Source organism: Egretta garzetta, unplaced genomic scaffold (assembly GCF_000687185.1).
Source record: "Egretta garzetta isolate BGI_Z169 unplaced genomic scaffold, ASM68718v1 scaffold111, whole genome shotgun sequence".
Classification (NCBI taxonomy): Eukaryota; Metazoa; Chordata; class Aves; order Pelecaniformes; family Ardeidae; genus Egretta; species Egretta garzetta.
In genome coordinates, this window is record NW_009258672.1 from 1,710,165 (window position 1) to 1,729,462 (window position 19,298).

A 19,298-nucleotide genomic window follows, 5' to 3' on the forward strand; every position below is an offset into this window, starting at 1 on the left:
CTTTAGTATGTTAAAAAACACAGCCAAACCAGCTCCAACATTTAGTTTCCTTGACTGTGGTGCACAAGTAACTTATCCGGGAAGAAATTACAGAGTACCAGAAGGATCTTTAAAGTAAAGGGCAAAGCCATAACAAGAACAAGGAGGTGGATGATGAAGCCGAAGAAGTCGTATTAGTAGTAAGGCACTGATTTTAACAATGAGAATCATGAACCGCCAGAAAAAACTCCTTAGTGAAAGAAGTGGATTTCCCATCTTTGCCATTTCAAACCAGGACCGCATGCTCTTCTGGGAGATACATGTTAGTCGGGTATGCTACTGGGCCTGGACCCCAGAGAACAGATGACATTTAATGGCAACTTACACACAGAAAATCATACTGGGCGATTTAATAGTCCTTTTTCAGTCTTAAGTTGTACAAAAACACAAATGAAATTATTCCATTGTCTTGATGAAAAACCTAAAGGAAAGCCACAGTTCTAAGGGCTCTGGATGACAAACAGGAGCAGCTTTTCTTGGAGTAACTGTAATGTAGCAACACTTAGCTGTCTGCTATAGTTATCTTTGGCTTCTAATTCTGGCTTTAAATGCTATGCTATCAGCTGGTGATTCAGCTGCTACTACATGCCAAGCTGACATTTTTTTCGAAGCAAATGTGAAACACATAATTGGGGTAGGAACCACTGGAGTCATCCTCCTTATCGATGAGCATTCCTCACTCTGATAGGCGGTTTCATCAATTCCTCAACTTCTACACAAAACCACCTCAAGCCTGAAATGCTACCTGCTTCTAAATAGAAATGCACGCAGTGTTTAAATAGTGTAATAAAGTGCAATTGTTGAGTAAGAGAATGGGCTTAGAAGATAGATTTATAGGCAGGCAGGAAGGTGGGTATTTTCTGAATTTAGATTTTTGGAACTTACATCTAGATCTGGGAAACACATTCGGGTGCACAATGACATAGATTTAACATGAAAATTACAATGCTACGGGAAAAAACTCTAATATAATTATTAGATTTATAATGCATGTTTTAAATATACTGGATCGCTAAGGATTCCTATTTCGGTGACATCCCTGTATTTGGTACCACAGCGTAAGAGCAGTAAGGCAGTCTTGTATTAGTCACTTGAAGCACCAAGGACTTAATACAGACAAAACACCTACCAAATTATTTACTAAATGATTTTTACTTAATTTGTCAGAAAAGTTGGAGGTAGGCATGCACCCCATGTATCCTGCTTGTACTCTGAAAGTCACATGAATGGGGCTGAGAATCTTCCAAGCCTTTTCCCAAAGGAGCTACTGTGCATCCACATCTGCAAACATACCCCAGACCACAGACGCAGTACAAATTACCAACCCAGCGACTACCTTGTCTGCTGAGGAACCAATGTCAGATCACAAGGAAGTCCCCATGTAGTCACTCTACATTGTCCTCTAAAATTTTTCAATGTCTAGCTATAGTTCTTCTGTTCTGAAGTCTACCCCAAAATGGAGATGCTGTATTTTTAAAGGTGAACTTAATCTTCAGAATAAAACTTGGGACAACTTTTGCCAGACTTTTAGACAGAGATTCACTTATGTACGAATTCTTTTATTTGGCCCAGTGAACCTGGACAAGAAAACTGCTCTCTACAGCAGATGAGCAGAGAGGAGAGGAGTGAAATTCTGCACCATCATTTCCTCTTTATGACTATAGTGATCAGACAGAGAAGAAAAATAAGGGGCTGAGAACTCTGTTCCTTTTCAATTGCTGCTTACCCAAAAGTCAGTGGTTTTACACCGACTGGTTTATGTCATTAACTCCTATGACTCATATTGCAGTACAGTTGTCTGAAAAAGCATTGACCTTGAAAAGCAACTGCTTCAAAACACATGCTCATTATGTGAAGAGAGTGAACATATATAGCATTATAGCAGGAAGCTTCAACACCAGGATTTTGTACTGAGTAAAAATAGAGCAGAACATTTTGATCGATGAGATGAAACACTGGGATATTTTAGGCATCCTTAAAGATGATTTTCAGACAATGGACAGTACAGGAGAAAATTAGGATTATCAGAAAAAAATCTGCATGGTATAGCCACTCAACACTGAACTCTTTCAATGTAACTGCCATAACTTTCAATATAACTTGGTATTTTGCATAAAGTGTCAGCTCTTGAAAGCAAAGGCCTACATCAGAATCTGTTACGCAGTGTCTCTTTTACTAGCAAGTAAGAGTAGCCCTAGAAAAGAGCCCCCACTCAGAGAGCTCACCCTCAAGCAGAAACCAAAGGCAAAACGTGCTGTTCTTCGTTATTTTATCTTTGTGTGCCTTTTGCATGCTTTGGACATATAAGATCACATGGATTATTCTGGTCTGAGACATTTGGAAAAGGCATAGGTATAAACAGAAATTCTGTGATTATCACTAGCATTTATTGCCCCTGGGCAGGAAAGGTGTCCAACTTCATGCAGGTACAATGAGGTGTAGCAGAAAAACCACACAGGGCCAGTGAGCTGATGTGCTTTAATATTAACTAAAAAGAAGAAATATGAAGCATGCTGCATTCATGCTGCCATAGATCGATTCGTAACAGAAAGCTCTTTTTGGGAGGCAATTCCTCATGCTTGTTTCAGTTATTCTTCAGCAACCCTAATCTCAGCAGGCAGCCTGGCTTGGAAATCCTCTTTAAACTGCCAGTATAGTACTCCCTTTACTGAACCACTCACAGTGACATAAGTAAGGTCTAATGGAGGAGTTGCTGAAATGTCTGAAGTTTTCTGTGGAAGGTAAATGAACAAACACTAATTCTCCAAGTTAGCTTTTGGGTTTGCTTAAAGTAAAACCCTTGGCAGTTACAGAGTTACCATAAGTGAAGGTAAGAAAATGTCAGGAAGTAGTGAAGCATCTCAAATAGATGCTTTATCTAAGGTAAGAATCCCAGTCCCACAAGCTGAAGCCCCCACTAAAAATTCCTGGTCTAAAAGCCTAACATTGAAAGCTCAAAAATCAGACAGCAAATCTGAACTTTGCTTGGAGCTGCAAATACTTTTTTTTTTTTTTCCACGCGAAAAAGGAGGATTTATTATCTGGAATAAACCCCAGATCTACTATCTTACATACTGAGTATCACCCAGAAGCCACTAACGCCACTAGATCACCTGAGGTTATAGCATCACTGAAAAAAGTATACATATATATACACACACATATATATATATATATACACTTTTTTCACATATATGTGCACATGCACACATATATATGTGTATATATTTACACACACGTTTTACACACACACACGATATCATTCAACATTAGTAACCATAAACATTTGGAAGTTATTGGTTTCATAAACTTATAAAGCACATACTTCAGTAGGCTTATTTTTTGGACAGAATATCGATGACTACAAATTCTGGAAAGCTTCTTTGCAAATAACAGTAGACTGCATCATCTAAAATTTAGTACAAAACAAAACCACTGATGACTGGGGAAGGGCCAGGGAAGAGGCACTTGTTACAAGAAGAGACTGGTAGGGAGGCTCATATGTTGCCAGATAGATGAATAAAGCAAACACACTGGATGACAATGCCTATGCAAGAGTCCTGTGCAGGAACTGCCAGAGGGAAAGCTATACCCTTAGGAAGGTGAGCATCTTCAAGCTATGCAGAGCAGATTCCCAAAGCCCCAGCCAGTCTGACACACACAGGTGCTTTTTAAGCTTGCAAGTTACAAATTTGTAATTTCCTGATATTTGTTACAAATTCAAGAATTCTGTAAATGAACTGGAAAGTATTTACAGTGCAGCAACAGCTGTATTGCAGACATAGCTGAACAAGCTTTAAAATAGCTTGCTCAGGTATCAGTAACCTTCTAGTTTTAGGAACATTAAGTGTGACTACATCGTTACGCTGATACAGCGATATTATAAGCAGTCATGTCATGTTTACAAAGTACTGTATTTTTTTTTGAGTCTTGAAAATTAATGGTAGATAGATAACTGTACGCTTCTGACACTCCTAAAAGCAGGATGTTATTTTTTTTGTTCTGTTCTTGAATGACAGTTTGTGTGTGTGTATATACATTATATATATATAAAATAATAATAAATACCATATATACTTCCCCTTTTTATTATTTTTGCAGGAAGGTATGACACATGCTAGAGAAGATATGACAAGCTGTTTGTCATAGAATGAATACATTTAAATGGACAAGGTCTAAACAACAAAGCTTTCCAGAAGCCCCCAGATATCTTCTAAGCAATCAATGAGAACACTTCCAATATGATGCGGGATGAAGTACCGCATATTGGAGTTTATTCCAAAGAGGTATTTAGAACTGTAACAACGGTAAAGATAACTCAGGCCAACATTTTGGCACACTGGCAGAACAAGCTTAAGCATCTTGCCTATACCTACTGATTTTGCCCAGCTGCCCAGCTCAAGTCAAAGCTTGTACAAGTGAAAGGGAATAAAACATCTACTCTTGTATCAAAATGGAAAAATCGAGCAAGTTCAAGGTCATTTAAGGGAAATTAAACTCTGGCAAAGAAAAGATTTTCTAGAAGGATGAAAAATTTGCCTTTTTTCAAATCAAGTTGTCTAAAGTTCAGAAATGATCTAGTAATTTAAGAGTAAAACCTGATGACAAAAGTCGAGTTTATAACATCTTTATTTTTAAAGAGGCAGGACAGTGGGGACAGAGTGAAGAAATGCACACAAAGACAAGGGAACATCTGTGACAATTCAGTCTAGCAAACATTCACAAAATCTTTGACAGAAGAAAGGCAACACAGAGCAATAGTATGAGAGAAGCAATATTTTACAGTAGTGGCAAGTCCAGGTGGAATACATGTCACTCATAATTTGAGATGAATTGTCATGTACCAGTTACGTATGTCAGTCAAACATCAAATATTTACTTCATCATAAAATTGATGTAAGCAGTATCACATTCCATTAGAGCTTTCAACATTTTCATAAGCGTTTACACAATTTCTATACAGAAAATTAAGTAGATGAACATAGACTCTACATCACTCAGAAATCTGATTAAGCTGCATTTATGGCACAGAACAATTTTGCAACAACATTAGACCATTGCCGGGACAACTTGCACAGAGTTTACACGTAGAGCTGGGCAGGAAACATTTCAGGAAAACAGGGAGTAGGAGAAGCAAAGAGAAAGAGAAACTCATGCCAAAATAGCAGTAACTTGGTGTTGTGGGCACTGCCATTCCTCCCATTTCACAAGAAGTGCTTATTCTTCTGTGGGTTCTTCTCTCAAAGGAGCTGTTCCACTTTGTGAAAATACATTAATTGGAGCAAGGACTTAAATCTAACTGTCTCAAAGTTAATGAAGAACTTTATTTGCTAGGCCATATTGCATCTCTGTGGTCCTTTCACTATTTCAACAAGATGAAACAGCTTCAAGAAGATATATTGAGGGAAACAGAGAATGTGCTCCAGAATGACCTCTAACTTCTGGTTCAGGGCGTTCACTTGTTAGATCTAAGATCTTGGTTCAAGCCTCTGGTTTAAATAATGAAGAACAAAGGCCCTGCACTTGAGTTCCTCACATTCCAAAAAATAATGTTGACCCCAGAATATTTGTTATTTTGAGTGTATCTCTGGTTTTGACTAGCAATTCCATCCTGGAGCTGAAGAATCTTCCCAATAAAATGTTAGTGGATATCAGTCTATTCCTTTGAAAAGTTTTGGTTTCGATAATTTGACATTGTAAGCAAAAAAATACTTAGCCAAAAAATTCCCATCCAGCTCTAATAACACACGCTATTATTTCAGTTCAGAGTTAAAATAACATTACATGTTTCTTTGCAGTGACCACATAATAAAAGGTAAGATATTGCTGAATGATATATAAAGCAAAACGAGATTCCAGTTGGCTTATCTTATATGCAAGATAGAAAGATTCAGATACAAAGGACAACAAAATATGTAAAAGGGTTCAACAGTAGGAATAAATACCTTCTTTAGCCACATAAGTCACAACATAAATACCACCTTTTTATATAAATTATGGGATTCCTCAGCTAACTTCCACAAAATGGACGTAGGTGGAGCTACTGAAGGACAGGAAGCAGACTCTAGTGAATCAGAGCAGGTGACAAGGCTTCTGGAGTAAACATCTTCCATCACTGACATGGGTACATAACCTGAACACAAGCTGAAATACCAGTTGTTTCCCTTCCCCACCCTCTCCACACCCTTTCTTTTTTAAGCAGATAATTCAGAGGTGGTTCACGTGAAAACACATTAAGTCAACAAACCACTGAAACAGTTCTTTAGATAGCATGACTTTATCGCACTTTCAGAGAGCAGTGTTTCAGATAGTGGTACGAAGCACAGTTGAACCATGCGAATGCATACAGTCCGTTCCTCCCACCAATCCTTTGAAGCTCCATTTGCTTATTTTTATTCAGTGTGCTTTATTGTGATTGAACCATGTGAAAGATTAAGAGTATTTTAGATCTGAACAGCTCAGAGCAAGAAAATTAAGATATTTCCCTTTCAGTCCTGCAGAGCTATGCATATGCTGTCATTCTATTTGCATAATTATAGTTAATTGTTCTATGTTATATAATGGAGCCATGTGATGCTTTTAATCTTTTAAAATCAATATACACCATTAAGATGTGGCTTAGTCCATTTTCCCATAGAACGTACACATTTCCTTCTCTGGTGTGTAAGCAAAAAGAGCAGCAGTCCCCATTGTAGGGTGAATATTATAGTCTTCATTAATACAGTCCTATTTTATATACAGAAACATGCATTTTTATATTTTTTCCATTTGTCTGATAAAATTCATGCTTCTGGAATCCACAGACGAAGCTACGGCCTTCCATACTATATGCACACAAGCACTTTGTATTATCTTTAACCAGAGATTAATAGTGGGAAAAAAATCTGGAAAGACTGGACAAAAGTATGAAATCTTTAATGCATTCACTGTGATGGTGTAATGAAGTATTTCTTGTTGCTCAAAACGGGACAGCAAACATGCAATGCTATGTCAGTATAGTCAGAGGAAGCAACTAAGCACACATAGACGATTGCAAATTTTGAAAAAAATGTGGGGTTTTTTTTTTTCCTCCTGTTAAAAATCCTATTTTTCCTGCCATTCTCTACACATCTGTGTAAATAACAACTCACCAGGTATCAAAGGTGGTTTGTCTCTTTGTGTGGTTTGCCACCGTGCTGCTGTCTGCTGGTAACACAGAGGTTCTGTTTGACACATTGTTTTCTATGTACGTACTCTCTGGACGCGGAGATGGAACTGAACAGAGAAATAGCAAACAATGTATACTGAGTTCTGCCAAAAATCACATCTTTCAGCTGTCTGCTTCCACTCTACCTCTTTTACAGAAACAAGACACTGAACACACAGTTGTACTTTATGACTGAAAAAACATACTTTTTTTACAGTTTGGAAAGCTGTTGGTTTGTGATACTTGCAAGGTAATACTAGTTGTAAAATGAGACCATCATCAGAACTTGGGTAAGCTGTTATGAGATTTGAGAACATTTCTATCTGAAGGGAGCACAAGTGCGATCGATATTTAAAAACAGGAAATAGAAAAAAAGGTTGGAATACTGTTATTAAGGACACAAAATACTACAGTTTACACTTTGTCTTCACTTAGACCTTAAAAAAATAGTACCCATCCTGAAAAAAAAATGAAAGTATCAAAATCAGGTATTATAAATTTTTCAGACAGACATACTGTGGTTTTGAAAATACGTTATACATACCTAGACCATAAATTTATTAGAATTATGAATATCACCAGAAATACCTGCACTGGATTAAAAATTAATGAGACACTAGTTGCAGCATTATTGCAGCATCAAACTGTACTATTTATCAAAACTGAATCTGTAAGTTTTTATTCAACCTGTAGTACAAAAGTACATGCTAATAACCTTTGTATTAAGTCACTACTTAAGAATATATAAATATGAATTTACTTTTTCTTTCAGTAGTTTTTGCATATACTATTATCTATATATTATTTAAATATAGTATAATTTTTCCAATGCAATAGTTAAGTCTGTGAAGTAAAATGTATTTGTTTCATAGATATAATTAAAGAGGAAGAAAACTAGTTTATAGTAAGGAACTGAGTGCAACTGCAGACCTACAGTTTCCTTAGCACATGACTTATGGAAAGTCATCCTTTCTTGGATCTTCTGTTTTACTATGTATAAAAGAGAAGAATAATCCAGGTCCAATTTTATGAGTCTTTTAAGGATTAATAAAAGCAATTCAGGATTGAGAATTCATAAGGATTCTCTGTGCATGTGCTACAAAACCTTACACTCAAAAGCATTGCTCAAAACAGTACAAGCTTTAATACTGGTTCAAGAGTTTTAATATTGCAATGGGACATTTGCAGGGATTGGCAGATTTTAACATCTAAATCGGGTCATCAGCCAACTGATCAACCTGAAGAGGATCAGAGGGAGATTTGTGACTCTACTTAAGGTTATTAGGTGACTCATAATCGAATTTTTGCTGATTGGGACTTCTTAAGGTGCAGGGGAACCCCACAAGCCTCCTAACACTTGCAGTGCATTAATTAGTTTCTTATCATCCTCTTCTTTTTCAAAAGGATTACCCAGGTTTAGCCATGAAGCAGCTGCTCAGAAATCACCATCTTTTGTGCACCACAATAGAATAATACCTATATGTGTGTCTCTCTCTCTATATATATATACACACACATATACATATACATATATATGCACATACACAGTCCTGGGTTATTATTTATTCTGAACTGGGATTATGTAAGTGTGCTTTTACTTGTAGGAATCCCTATTCTTTAGTAAGTTTGAACAAAAGAATTAATATAAGTTTCAAGCACTGAAAAGCTAGCATTACAGTTCCATGCATGACAGAATCTGAAATAGATCGGTAAGTATGTCACAATGTGTTACAAGTACAAAGGTGTTTAGATATAATGTTAATAAGAATTTAAAATTCAAATTAAAAACATTAATGAACTGTTTAGTCTGGTAACATTAACTTATTTTTTTCAACTCCCCCTGATAAACTATCTTCTGCTTTACAAGGTACTGCACTGGATATACTTTTCAAAGTGAGCTATCATTTGTGAATAGATAATATGATATTAATACAGTTACTGCACAAAGCCTAGCAGGTCAGCCCAGTCTCTGAAGATGGGGTAACAGTTCTTTTTCCAATAGACTTTTTTAGTTGTTCATGTTAGTTCTCTGTATCCGTTACCACTACTTAATTTATATTCCATGTTAAAATTCTTGCTTAATTTTGAAAGAGCCACCATAAAATTACCTCTGTAAAAGCTGCCAACTCTTCTCGGAACAGGGTCATTATACAGAATTCTATTTTCCTTAGTAGATGCTCCATCTTCTGTGTGTGGATCGTGATATGCTCCACCCTAAACAAAAGAACAGTCAGCTAGTTAAAATGAAAGACTAGAAACTGATTTGCAGTTTCTAACCAACGCACATAAGCAAGAAACCCCAAACTGAACCACACACAATTTTCCTTTCATGTTATTAATAACTGCCAATATCAAATCACAGACTATGTAATCAATAATTATTTGGTTTTGCTGTTTGCTTGCTTTTTCCAAAATAGCTTTAACAAAATTTTGGCTCTTGGTGGTAATTTTAAAGACTTGAGCATGATTCAGTTCCTCAGGCTTTTGCCATGAATGAAATGCAGTTGTAACATCTCCGGTGGAATCTTTTACTGGAGGCCTTGTTAAATAATTTCTAATGGAATTGGTCACTCTGCTACTCACAAATTTTAAAAAGCAAACAGGAAATGCATGTGATTTGTGATAACTGCAACACCAAAGCACTGCCTCCTATCAGCCGTTATACAGTAGTACCTAGAGGTACCAACAGTCACAAAATCCACTGTATGCAAAAGAGGTAGTCCCTGAAGTAAGAAATCTGTAAGCTAAATAGTTAAGTCAGACAGGATAGCAAAAAGAATGTAATTACCTCTAATTTACTCTATTTTCCTGAATACAGTACTTCCTGGAAAGTACTTCAAGCAAAAGCTTAAGTATGCCCCTAGAAACATCCATATGCATGTAATTTGCCATCAAATACGACTTAACTCCACTCTTAAATGAACCAGATGCTGCAAGTTTTCCCATAGCACAGACCGACCAGATAAAATTCAATGCTCTCTATGAGACCCTGTGGGAAACTGTACTGAAACCCCTATATGAATTTGAATCTAGAATGTCCAAGAAGGACAAAGGTTAAAAAAAACCCCCAAAACCCACAAAAAACCCAACCAGAATTAAAAATTGGGATTTCAATTCACTATACGAGTGATTTGCAAAATCTATTTTGCCTTTTATTAATGAAGATCTGTCCTCACTGTCATAGATAAGACAACCCTTGAAACTGTGCCAAGACAAGAAATTGAGCTAAAGCAATGCTTTAAATCACAGTTGGATTCTTCTAAAATTTACAAGAGGCTGAAGCATTTGATTAAATTATTACTTGTGTAAGAGACCTCTTCTTTGTCAGCAGTTAAGTTACAAATATGAGACAGTAATAGCAACTTGTACTTGATTTTCTTCTGCTTGCCTCCTTTTATGTATGTTTAATTTAAAATAAAAAAGAACCCTTAAAACAAAAGTGTTGTACTGAGACGTGAAGAGCCCCAAAACTAACATTGAATGTGAGTCTTTTTCTCTTTTTTTCTTTTTTTTAAAGTAAGATTTAAAGTCTGGCAAGCAAAGAATGTTTTTCTATAAAAAGACTTTGTAGAGATAAAGAGAAACTAAATGAGAAATTAGAAACATGAAAGTGAGGAAACTTCACAAAATGTGAGCAGAGAAACAGTAGAATGAATGGGAAAAAAAAAAGGAAACCAATAAAGAATCTTTGAGAATGCTTATGTTTTTCCTGATTTTTTCAGTTCAGTAATCCCAAGGGAAGTTAAGTTTTCTGATTTCTAATGCAGAATGTAAAGGGGAAAGAAAAAAAAAACCAAAAACCACACCAACCCCAAAAAGGATAGGAAGGAGCCAAAGAATGACTTCTTTGTGAAAATGCCTTTATGAGGCATAAGAATATTGACAATTTAATTCTGATTTGTTATTGAAACTTGTATAAACAAACAAAAACAGCTTTGTGAATTTAGACTTGCCATCCATTTCAGAAGGGTATTTTTTCTTTCAGACTTCTGATGGTTGAAATACAGATTTAAAAGCATTAATTGAAGGCTTAAGTTTAAAAACAGTGATCATAAGTGATAAAGGCAAGTTCTTTACAAATTATTAGGCATTCCAAAGCAAACCAAAATGAACAAAACCATAAGCATTAAGGTAGACATCAATTTTTCTAATTAAAATAAAAATTTGTCAACCAATTGTCAAAAGACAAAGAACAATCTAATAAAAAAATCTGCTTCTACACAATATGAAATAAAATTGAAATTACTTATCAAATTAATATATGCTACATAATGCAGAAAAAGTTCCTAATGCTCTGAAGAATACAAGATAGAATGGGCTTTTATTATCAAAAACTCAAATGTTGGTGTTATTGCCCTTCTGCAGTAACATCCTGAAGAATAAGTAACATTTAACTTGACTGAAATGAGAAAGAGAAATAACTACAGAAAGAAAAAAAACCCTGTTTTTGAAATGGAACTTCTGTAATCCCTTCTAAGTAGCTTTTTTTTTTAATATTCAATTCAACTACATTGTATTTCTCCTATTTTGATGAGATATTTTCTCATCTGTGAATACACACAATCCTGAATGAAGGAGATGTGGTAAGTACAAAAAAAATGTATTATGCCTTTTTTAACTTGCTGGACTGAAGAGGCAACCACCACCTGAAAACTCTTTTTGTATTATACTTGTAGACCATTATCAAGTCAGCTACACATATTTCTTACATAAAATAAGTAGGAAGAGTTTTTTAGTCTCTTACAGTAAAGTATAATTTTTAGGCCTTAAATAATATTTGTAGCTCTTTGACTTCAATTTGTCAACAAATCTGAACTAGATGTTCTCTCCTTAGAAGTCACTTTGCCACAGAGGTATGTATAGAGAAACAAACACTCTTTTTTGCACTTCTCTGCACCATTTTGCTCCAATTTGGATTAATGGTATAGCAATTTAAAGATTTGGGGACAAATGCAGACATCTTTATGCACCTGATGTGTAAAACATCAGATAATTCAGAAGCGTTGTGGAAGGAGTGTAAATCAACACCAGAACCAGCTCTTCCACTACTCATTAAACAATGCTCACAGTAAAACACAACAAGGTATCTAGTGACAGTAATTACTGTAAGGAGTCAATTTACCAGTGCCGCCTTCAACATGAAATCTCTAGACTTCCCCAGTTGCTTATCATACTAATCAAGAGAAATATTGCAAATTTTGATATTCCTCTAGTGAATTATGACATTTCACCAATAATGTCCTGCTGTAAGCAAGTGAAAAGCTCGCTTCAAAAATTAACATTAGCATTCATAACAGGAAGACATACAAGAAAAGCTAAATAAAAACACAAATGAGAAGGTTAATTAAGCAAAACAATGTGATAAGAATGACATCAGGCAATGTAACCAAAACCTAGGAACTACTAATGAAATTTTAACTTCAGAGACATTTTTTTTTTATGTTCTCGCATTTCGGTACTTTAAGAGAATGGTCATCGTCCGTTTAAAAAAAAATTATCTTTTAAATACCCTCATATTTTGCACTTGAAATATTTAGCCCTTCTGAAAAAAACCCCAACTTGTTGCCTTACAGCAAGACAGATAAATAAATAATTATGCAAACAAACAAACAAACAGACAGAAGAGAGAAAGCAGGACATTGACCCCACGTGAGACAGAGGAAGGCAAGCCTTCCATAACAGGCAACAGTTTGAACTAACCCTATTAGTATCTTCTGTACAGTCTTCTCGTGATGAGCCAACAGATCTTGTGAGTGACTTATGCTGCACCTGTGGAGATAACAGTTGCAGGCTGTTTGCTCTGGCTGCCATCCCTTGCCCTATGCTTAAGCCACCCTCTGAGCCCTTTGACCTCACTCTGTCCCGGCTCACATACATAGAGTGTCTATGAGGGCGCTGCTGTGAAGAAAAAGGACTGGTATAACCTAGACCATAGGAAAAAGATTCATGTGGAGCAGATAGAGAGTGGGAATGGCTTCCATCCATGTGATCTGGCAGTTTTAATTCCTCCATCGTTTTGGAGTGTCTTGTTGATGGTCTTCGGGTATCCAGGGTACCCTCGCTGCGGTTATTCCTCCCAGACGGACTGAGCAAAGTTCTGTTATCACTGTGTCGGGGAGCAGTTGGACTGGTAGGAGAGTTCAAGTCCATGCAGCTGGATGGAAAATACCTACTGCTGTTTGGTTCTGCAGCTTGGGCCCTGGCCTCAGAAAGGTTGCCCACGGATTTCGAGTCTGTCAGAACCCCATGGCTCTTTGACTTTGTCCGATACGAAGGACTCTTAGAAGACTGTGGGATGGTATCAATATAGCTGTGGCGACTGTGCTTATCACCGGGTTGCAGTGTCCCAGTTTTGCTCTGAGAAGTTTCCATAAATGAGTGCCGGTTCTGCTGAGATCTGGTGTTAGACTTCAGGTACTTTGTGCCGGGACCATCAGAACTTTTTGGGTCCACATTAAAATCAAATTCTGTTTTTGCCTTTGTTTCCTTTGGGCTGAGAAGATGTGGCATGTTATTATTGGCTAGATCCTTGTTGCCAGATCCAGGTGTGTTGCTTGATTTTTTTGTATGCATTGGACTATGTGCAGCTCCAGGAAGGTTTCCATTTAAAAAGCTTTCATTTGCTGGAAGACCCTCTTCTCTTGGCCCGCCAACCCCTAGCGTCTGTATATCCTTGCTGTTTGATCTGTGGTGTGACTGCAAAGCAGAACTTTTGCTGGCTTGATTTCTACATTAAAATGCATAAAGAAGCATTAATATACCAGATTACATATTCATGTATTAATAACTTCAACAAAAGTACACTCATTTCAGAAGGGAGCTGCCATTTAAAACCACAAAATTTAACTGCAGTAAGATCAAATACTGCCAACTAGGCATCAGAAGCTCCACTAAAATAACATATCGCAAGTGTCAGTACATTGTTGTTTCTTTCTGGTTACACCTTGATGGACAAACTCAGCTTTGGTTAATGGATTTTGCTGACAAAAAAATGAAGATATAAAAGCCAATCATAGAAATTCCAACATATATTTACACATTTATGTATGTGTGTGAGTAATATACGTGCACATCAATAATATAAGCATCACATTATGAAAATGAGCTGTATATCCATTGAAAAAAATCTTAAACACACCTGGCATATCAAAGTGAAGGTAGAACAATAAAGTATGTCAGCACTGTCAAAAAACCCTGATACAATCAATACTTCAGGCCATCTAATGTATGTCTGATTTGGAGGCGGGGGGGTGGGGGGTGCCAGAGAGAGGGGAAGAGGATATTGTGCCGGTAAAAACACCCAGATGGAGTGAGCCTGAGCTGAGTACAGCAGAGCAAGCCCTGTAACAGCAAACCCCAAAGCAGGTCTAACACAAGGACCCCAACTTTTGTGGAACTTGGCACTATCCCAGTTCTCGGCACACTGTCTCATCCCCAAAGCTGCACCCAAAACGCTCTGCAGTCAGACTGACTTGGTGCAGAACTACTTGGTGATGCCCTTCACCTCTACTCTGCTTTTTAGCTCTGCTGGGTTTGGGATTACGGGACTGAGATATGAGTTGGTTCTGCAAACACTCAGCCTGAATTTACTTGAGCAGGATTTATTATCTCAGGTTTTCTGGAACAAACCCGATTCTGCTTCTGGACTTACGCTGGCATTGCAAACTAGCCATGACTGAGCAGTGCTGCAGCTGCACTTTTAGCCTTGATGGACCTCGTCTGGCTATGAACAGTTAACTTATTTCCGTATCAGGTCTATGATAATGTAACTCAGATATATTACTGAAGATTAAAGTAATGGCTTACTATATAGATGAGTTTGTACCTTTGTTGATCCTGTTGATAATTATAACTGGATAATGCTAGCCATTTTTATATTAGGATATTTGTATTACCCACTTTCAGTGATCTAATTATGTACTCTATTACAGTTTCTAGAAATTTAGCAATTTTAATGCCAGTTTAAAGTATTTTTTAATTAAAAGGAAGTATATTTTTTTAAAACTTAAGAGATATAAGGAACCTAGTCATTTTAAATCAAGCTAGGTAAGCCTTTGTATTAGACAAGACATTTCCCGTGGATCTAGGTTTTCCTTTCTGATGCCACACCTCTAATGGTAAAACTTCTATCCTAAATATCTATAAAGGCAGCTAAAACTTCTTGGTGTTTACCTCTGAAAAAGTATAGATTGTAAATGTCTTCATCCCAAGTCTTAAAATGAGGAGTAATTTTTCGAATCTCACAGGAAGAGCTAAAGAAAAACATGGCTAGGATTAAAAGCCACTATCATTCTGCATACTTCAGAGGAAAAAAAACTTCAGGAAAGCTTTTCTCAGAGGAATACCATGAGGCTTTTTGTACTGAAGTATTATATTCACCAGTAAACCTGGTTCATTGATATATTAAAATCAAGTGGCTTCTCTCAAGCTATGTGGGTCTAACAAGGGAGTCATTGAGCTAATACAAACTGCTTTAAGGGGACTAGACTTGATTCATAACTGCAACAGCAGACAAAATCCTATTCATCCCCAATTTGGAGGATCATCAATGCATACAATTTTCAGGACATTTAGCTGTTAAAAATCTGTGTGCATTTTCAACTTTCAAATATCAAAACCTTGGTCAGATTTGCACATGTACAGTAATGGTAGCATTCCAAAGAAAAGAGCATTCCTTTGGAATCTCAGGTGTCCTCCAAGCCACAAAATTCTTATTGTTGTTCAAGAAAAAGGCTAACATTTTTTTAACACTGGTAAGACAACTTATTTTTCCTTTGTCATATGCAGAAATGGCTTGAACATTGTTTCTGCTTTTTTTTCAAGAAGCATTCAGCCTGATGCAGAAAGTTGGCAAAAATTTCAGCTTGAGTAGCTATAATACAGTAAAACTTCCTTTATTCAGTGAGGCAACATGGAACAGTATATGTCTCAATGTGCCTAAACTGTCAAACGACTAATTTTCTTTTCTTGTAGATGATCTTGTATGTAAGCATGACAGCAACTCATGGAGCAAATGCCAGTGATGACGGTGACATGACTACGTTTACCTGTTAGATAACGTGTTGCTGTCTACATGGTAAGGTTTTCTCTTAGCTGACCGCGAAGGTGAGCTTCCACAGCGATCCAAGAGTCTTTGGGTTTGAAATGAAGGATGGTTCAAACATTGTTCTGTCAAATATCTGTCTGCTGGATCTAACTTCAATAAGTTCTTTGGAAAACAAATCCCAAAGTTTCAATGTTAGTATCTGTATTTGCATCAGCAAAAAATATAACAGAATAAAGAACATTATTGAGATATTTTTTTAATCTCCAGGGTTTCTGTGATTAGATGCAACTGCTAGAATAATTTCATGTTGCGTTAAACTACATATGATAAAACCCAAACACTTACAAAGTCTATGTTCTACTTAAGGGATGGAAGGCCTCCATCTTGCTTATTATGAAACATATACATGTGCTACATATATATAATGAATATATATGCATACATATATAGTTACATGTGTCTGCTTAAAATACAAAAATATCTAAACATAAAAAATGTATTTTATGTATATACATATACAAGTTTAAAATATAGGTATTTGAAACATATTTTTCAGGATACACCTTATAACAATGTTACTTAGAATGAAAAATATTAAATTTACCAGTAATGAAACGCTACAATGAAACAGGCTTTACAAACAAACAGAACAAGCATATGGGAACATCCTTATACAAAGAAAAAGAGTCTTTTAAAGATAGTATATTTAAAAATATACAAATATAAGACTTCTGATTTTTACTTCTAGGGTTCAAGTCCACCCATATTTTTAAAGAATCATCTAAACTGTTTACAATGCACTCAGAATAACATTTGCCTGATAATTCTGTTAGATCTGCTGTGATTCTAAACAAAGACACTTTCTGACAAATAGAAAATATAAGTTTGAAAGGTTTCTTGCAGGAACAGGACAATACAAAACTTATCTTGGAATATTTGAACATGCATGACTGTTGGCAAGGATAAAAGTTCAAATACCTATTAAGTAAAAAGAATAGCTATCTTTTAAGGGTTATAATAGGTTGAATAGAGAACAACTTTGTGTATATATGCATGTGTATACACACACACACAATGCATATCTGTATATGCATTTACATAGCATTCAGCCACTTGACCACAAACTGATTTTCCTTTCACAGGATCCCTGCACTTCAAAATGGAAAATGCTTAGGAAACCAAGCAAGTGGCAAACTACATTCCTATGTAGCTTGGTCATACATTATGCAGTATCTTCCTTTCTCAAGTGACAAACTGTGTACTGAATTATTAATTTTTTCTTTCCCCCTTTTTCTGGTGCTCATCACTACGGTGGCTCTAATGGCCCAAAAAACCATGACAAGGCCACATGTGATTTCCACATTCCCCCTCAGAAGAGAGGATGTTCAGAGGCTTCCCTAAAGCGCCTGCACACTACCTTGCAGAGCCTGGACCACAAGCAAGGAGAACTGAAAGTCCATAGGGAATCACAAGGCTGTGAACCTGCCTGGAATCAGAGAGTACTGAGACAGGGCTCACGGGAGAGGCATGGTCACCGATGGGTGCAGCTGGCTTCAGAAGGAAGGGGGTGGGGAGGGAGAAGAGTGGCACTCCATATAATGGAGTTCCTGGATGGTGTCAAATGCCAGCATGAAACAGAAGGTATATCCATGGACTGCCTAGTCGCTGGGTCAGGATTAGAAGGGAAACCAACATTTGTGATGTTATGGTGGGGGGTTGCTACCAACTATGCATTGATAAGCATGAAGATGAAGAAGAGGACAATTCTCTACAAACAACAAGCAGAAGTATCCTGATCACAGGACCTCATCCTCATGGCAGACTTCAACTACCCAGATACCCAGCCTGCATAGATGATCCGTGAGATTTCTAGACTATGTTGGTGGCAATTTCCTAGTGCACCTGCTGGAGAGGCAAATCAGCCAAGGGCAGGACTTCACTCTACTTGACCTTCTGCTCACCAACAGTAAAGTACTGGTGACAAATCTGGTCAGAGAAGACACTCTGAGCTGTAGTGATCACAAGATGATTACAGTTAGGATTCAAAGGAAGGGTGGGAAGATAAGCATCAGGCATAGGACCCAGGACTTCAGGAGAGCAAACTTCAGCTTCTGCAGGGAATTACTGGGCAGAATCTTCCTGAAAAACTGCCATCAAAGGAAAGATTGTCCAGGAGAGCCACTTAATTTTTAAAGAAAATTTCTTGAGAGTTCAGGAACAAAGCATCTTATTACACAGAAGACCACAAAATTTTGCATAAGGTCAGGTTGACTAAATAGTGAGTTTCTTAACAAACAAAAATGCAAAACAGGAGTGTATACGAACTAAAGTCAAGGACAGGATACAAAGGAGGACTACAAAAAGGATAGGCCACTTCAGAAGGCCAAAGTGCAGCTGGAGCTAAGGGAAGTGAAGAACATCAAGGGTAAAAAGAAGGGGTTCTACAAGTATTCTAGTAGTAAATGCATGTCTGCTGCTGAATGGCAGAAGACAACTGAATGACAGATGATATGAAAAAGACTGAAACACTCAACATCTTTTTTGCCCAAATCATCACATGCAAAGCCAGCTCCCAACTCCCAGATGCATGCTTGCAAAACAGCATGATTTGTGAAGGAGAGGGGAGGAGAGGAGCAACAAAACAATGAGGCCAAATGGATGTCTCTTCATTAATCTAGTCCAGAAATGCCCTCTAAATAGAAATATATCAAGAACTCATTACTTTAGCTGACATAAGTTGAAGTGTGGGTTATTCAGTAATCTAGTAACCAGACCTGAGGTCCCTGAGAATGCAGATAATGAGGAACACACCAAGCGTGGACATGTGCCAGACTGTCCAGCGTCTGGAGAAGAGACAGGCATACAGCAAAGTATGTGCAGCATTTGTAGCATGCAACTTAACCACAAGCCTCTTCTGTTCTCTTCTTGTAAGTCTTTTGCTCATTCTTTAACAATGTTCCAACTCCTGAATTAAGTAATTTAGGTCAAACACAAAATATCCCCTCTACAGAATCCCTCACCTTGCTT

At 37.0% G+C, this 19,298-nt stretch overlaps 1 protein-coding gene across 1 annotated transcript in view; it reads right to left on the reverse strand.

Moving 5' to 3' along the window:
• The window catches only part of CDKL5 (cyclin dependent kinase like 5), an 83,091-nt gene that overhangs the window by 7,139 nt on the left and 56,654 nt on the right, over nucleotides 1–19,298 (reverse strand). Inside the window, exons 10-13 of the mRNA XM_009648805.2 lie at nucleotides 16,273–16,433; nucleotides 12,926–13,952; nucleotides 9,334–9,439; nucleotides 7,170–7,293 (exon numbers count right to left, since the gene is read on the reverse strand). Coding sequence (XP_009647100.1) covers nucleotides 7,170–7,293; nucleotides 9,334–9,439; nucleotides 12,926–13,952; nucleotides 16,273–16,433 — 1,418 coding nt within the window. The remainder of the gene's footprint in view (nucleotides 1–7,169; nucleotides 7,294–9,333; nucleotides 9,440–12,925; nucleotides 13,953–16,272; nucleotides 16,434–19,298) is intronic.